The sequence below is a fragment of the Cebus imitator genome, unplaced genomic scaffold, assembly GCF_001604975.1.
Source record: "Cebus imitator isolate Cc_AM_T3 unplaced genomic scaffold, Cebus_imitator-1.0 Scaffold196, whole genome shotgun sequence".
Taxonomy (NCBI): Eukaryota; Metazoa; Chordata; class Mammalia; order Primates; family Cebidae; genus Cebus; species Cebus imitator.
In genome coordinates, this window is record NW_016107511.1 from 3,813,953 (window position 1) to 3,818,243 (window position 4,291).

General features: G+C 49.2%; 1 protein-coding gene and 1 long non-coding RNA gene across 3 annotated transcripts in view; one reads left to right on the forward strand and one right to left on the reverse strand.

Moving 5' to 3' along the window:
- The window catches only part of FBP1 (fructose-bisphosphatase 1), a 35,909-nt gene that overhangs the window by 24,993 nt on the left and 6,625 nt on the right, over nt 1-4,291 (forward strand). Inside the window, exon 4 of the mRNA XM_017547206.2 lies at nt 3,561-3,701. Coding sequence (XP_017402695.1) covers nt 3,561-3,701 — 141 coding nt within the window. The remainder of the gene's footprint in view (nt 1-3,560; nt 3,702-4,291) is intronic.
- LOC119473940 overlaps nt 1,309-4,291 on the reverse strand; it is a 12,346-nt gene continuing 9,363 nt past the window's right edge. For both annotated transcript variants that reach the window (XR_005203209.1, XR_005203208.1), the window contains 2 exons: nt 2,395-2,472; nt 1,309-1,545 (listed from right to left, as the gene is read on the reverse strand). This is a non-coding gene — a long non-coding RNA (uncharacterized LOC119473940). The remainder of the gene's footprint in view (nt 1,546-2,394; nt 2,473-4,291) is intronic.

Here is a 4,291-nt window from a genome sequence, read left to right on the forward strand (position 1 = left end):
TCCTCCTCCTCCTTCTTCCTCCTCTTTTTCCTTTTTCTTTCTTTGGAGACACGGCCTGGCTATGTTGCCCAGGCTGGAGTGCAGTGGCACCATCATGGCTCACTACAGCCTAACCCACCTGGGCTTAAGCCATCCTCCCACTTCAGCCTCCTGAGTAGCTGAGACTACAGGTGTGCACCACCACACCTGGCTAATTTTTGCGTTTTCTGTTGAGACGGGGAGGGGGGTTCTCACTATCTTACCCAGGCTGGTCTTGAACTCCTGGGCCCAAGCGATCCTCCCGCCTCGGCTTCCCAAAGTGCTGGGATTACAGGTGTGAGCCACAGTGCCTGGCCCCACCAGTGTCAGAGTGGACACATCCTGACAGGGCAAATTCTCCTGCGACGCTGGGTAACCATCATGGTTTGTCCAAATATTGAGTTGAAATCTGTTTGTTTTGCTCATTTGGCTTTTTAGAGCATAAGAAAATAAGATTCTTTGACATGTTTGGAAACAGCTTTCCTGCCCTCGCCATAACCCCTCCACTCCCACTATTTTTTTCCTTTAAGCTGGACATCTTTGGCAGGAGATGGGTGTGAGACCTTTCTCTAGCCCGATCACCCTCTGCTGGACACTCTGAATTGCAATGTCCTTTACAAATACCCAGCCCCCACCACAAAAGAAGAGTTTCAGAAAAGGAGGGTTTGGTTCCCCTCTGAGGAAAGACCACTGTGGACATGACCGTCTCCCCCCCCGCAGGTCCCCCATTTATGTGCCTACCTCTCCCTCTGCGATGACATGGAATGAAACAGAACCAGTGCTACAGCGGGTGGTGGCCTCCAATAGGCAGGGAAAGGAAGGATCCAGAGTTTTCTAATTTTGCCAAATGCTCCATGCTCATTGGTCCCGGGGCATCTGCTGGAGAATGGGGTATATTCCCTTGGAGGAAAGGCATGCATTGCTGGGCGTTTGGAGGAGGGTCTTCGAAAGGGGCTGGGCTGGAAAAGGATTCCTCCAAATTCATGGCTCAGTGGGATTATTTTCTCTTTGTTTTGAGAATGTGTGTGATAGACAAGTGTTACTGCTATTTATTTTATTTATTTTTTTGAGACAGAGTTTCACTCATGTTACCCAGGCTGGAGTGCAATGGCGCGATCTCGGCTCACCGCAACCTCTGCCTCCTGGGCTCAGACAATTCTCCTGCCTCAGCCTCCTGAGTAGCTGGGATTACAGGCACGCACCACCATGCCCAGCTGATTTTTTGTATTTTTAGTAGAGACGGGGTTTCACCATGTTGACCAGGATGGTCTCGATCTCTTGACCTCGTGATCCACCTGCCTCAGCCTCCCAAAGTGCTGGGATTACAGGTGTGAGCCAATGCGCCCGGCCAACTACTATTTTTTTATTCCATGTGAGGAAGTGTAAGTGTGCAGGGTTTGGTGACCGTATGTCAGGGAAAGGCTGTTTGCTTTTGCACCTTTGCCACAGGCAGACATGGATGGTTCCGGGCCAGGTGAATCTCTGGGTGAAGGGGCCTTTCTTGGCAGAGAACTGCTTACTTGAAGCCTGCAGTGGAAGGAGAGGAGAGTTGGAGTCCTGAGTCCTCCCACTGTGTCCCTGGCTTCAAGGGAAGCTGGTGATTGTTAAAATGAGCCTCTGACAGGCGGCACATGTTGACAAAGGCCGTTAATTTCCTTTTTCAAGGTTGTGCATCGGCAAGATTTGGAATTGGGGAAAACTCAAAGTTTTGATCCTGTATCTAGTCTGTGTTTAGCTTCACTGCAGTATCTGGTGAATACAAACTGAACTGAATCAAATAACCCAGTGCAAGCAGTTAACTCACCAGCTCCCCAGATGAAAACCAGGAGGGGCAAGGACAAGGTGGAAGGAGAGAAGTGGATTTGTGGTTTTCTCATTTACATGAGTAGTTCTGACACTTGAGTGTGAAGGTCACCCCGGTGCTCAGTGCAATGCAGATTCTCAGGTCTCGCCGTGGAAAGTCTGACAGTGTGTCCAGGCTATGGTCCCAGAATATGCATTTCTTTTCTTAAAGAGGCAGGTTCTCATTCTGCCACCCAGGCATGTGCAGTGGCATGATCATGGCTCACTGCAGCCTCGACCTCCCAGGCTCAAGCCATCTTCCTACTTCTGCCTCCTTGGTAGCCACGGGCACATGCCACCAAGCCTGGGTAATTTAAAAAAATTTTTCTGTAGAGATGTGGTCTCCCTGTGTTGTACAGGCTGGTCTCAAACTGGCCTCAAGTGATCCTCCCACCTCGGCCTCCCAAAGTGCCGGGATTATGGGGGTGAGCCATGGCACCCGCCTGTGAATGTGCATTTTTAATAAGTATCCCAGGTGATTCTAATGCAGGTGGTCTTTGGGCCGCCCTTTTGAAAGTTATGGGAAGAAATTACCTGGAATGTTTTGCTGGGATGACTTCCCTCTTCAGCTGCATGATACAGATGCCCCTGCTTACGCTCAGCTGCTGGAGTCTGTGAAAAAAATAAGTGAAGTTCGGGAAATTGCACATTTTTATTTCTGTTTAATTCAAGCAGAGGGTGTCCCAGCTGAAAGGTCTGGGGCCGTTTTGATATCCAAACAGGTGTATCTAGTGTCAATAAAGATCATTCATAGTAAGAGATCAGTGGTTAGGAGCCGTCTCTAAGGGCCCCCTTCCCTAGCGTTAGAAAAACTCTGGGCCACATGACCCAGTGGGCTGTGTTTTTAATGAAAAAGAAATGGATTATAGCGCATGTCATGTTCTAAGCGTAGCTATTATTTTGGTAATGTTTTGGGGTGTGTGTGTGTGCGTGTATGCGCATGTGTGTGGGCACTGGTTTGTGACTTAAACTGCGCTTCTTCCTGTGCCTCATGTTAAAGCATTGGACAGCATCTGCTCTACCCCGTAGTGACTCTGGGGAGATATTCTGAGTTCCTGCATTTCCGAGAATTTCCCTGACGTGTGAGTGACACAGACCACACGCTCAGCAGGGTATGGGCCGAAGCAGCAAGAGCATGCAAAACCGATTTCCTCCCCAGACTGCCTGCGCTATAGCCCAGTGTTAATTTGTTTAAATAAAGATGGAGTAGGCAGGTGAAAGAGATGGATGCCCGTAATAAGATTAAATTAGTGGGAGCTGGCAAGAAGGCATGCTCTTTTTTGGAAGTGACAGTGGAGAGATGAGGGAATATCACATTAGAAAAATTGGAGGAGGGCCCTGATTGGAAAGAGGGATCCAGATGCAGGAAATTTGGGTTCTGGTGGGAAGGCTGCCGTGGTAATCTAATCAGGATATTGCCGACGTGTGTGGGAAGGCCCCTCTGGGAAGCTGCCCTATTTCATTAGAAGAGCACCTTGATGACTCCTGTTCTCTCTCCCCCTTTCTCTTTCTCTTTTTCTTTCTTTCAAAAAAAGAGACTTTGAACCTGATGCAATATTGGGATGAGACCATGGAGATCCTGGGATGGGAATAAGAAAAAAAAAAAAAGCACCTTGATAATGCCTCCTGTTAACGGTTGAACTGTAAAAAAGAATCACAAAACAAAACAAAAACATCCTTTGATTTCTTTCTTGCTCTAGAAATCAACTGATGAGCCTTCCGAGAAGGATGCTCTGCAGCCAGGCCGGAACCTGGTGGCGGCTGGCTACGCGCTGTATGGCAGTGCCACCATGCTGGTCCTTGCCATGGACTGCGGGGTCAACTGCTTCATGCTGGACCCGGTGAGAGACCTCACGGGAGGCTGGGGGCAAATGAATGCTCTGTGTGGGGGCTGGTGGGGGTATGTGGAGGTGGGAGGGACAGAGATGATGTTGTGGGTGGGAAGGGGGCAGGAGACGGAGACACAGGTATGCCTCCCGAGCAGACTACGGAGGAGAGAAATGGCATCTCAGCACGAAAGGGGGCTTTGTTCCAATGTGAATTCCCCAGAGCAGCTGTTACTCAAATGACCCAGGCAGGCCATATTGATGATGAAATGTGCTGGGAAGGGGGCGGGGTGCAGGGGTGGGACTGGGGCGAACTGAAGAGCTCCAGCAATTATAATTAGGGGAGAGACCCTGCCTTGCCAAGGCTTCTAATGGTTCAAGAAACACTGGATTGTAAAAAACAGAATGTTTCTAGATGTGTGCCTCACTGTGCTAGCCAACTAAAATGCATTTATGGACCGGATGGGGCTGTAGATACTCTGTTCGCCATCATCTGTATCCATTTCTACCTTTTCTACTTTATTCACCAAAAGGCTGTTTTCCTGAGATGAATGGGTGTCCCCACTGAAGCAGAAGATGGCATTGTTTCTTCAAAAATCGCTCCC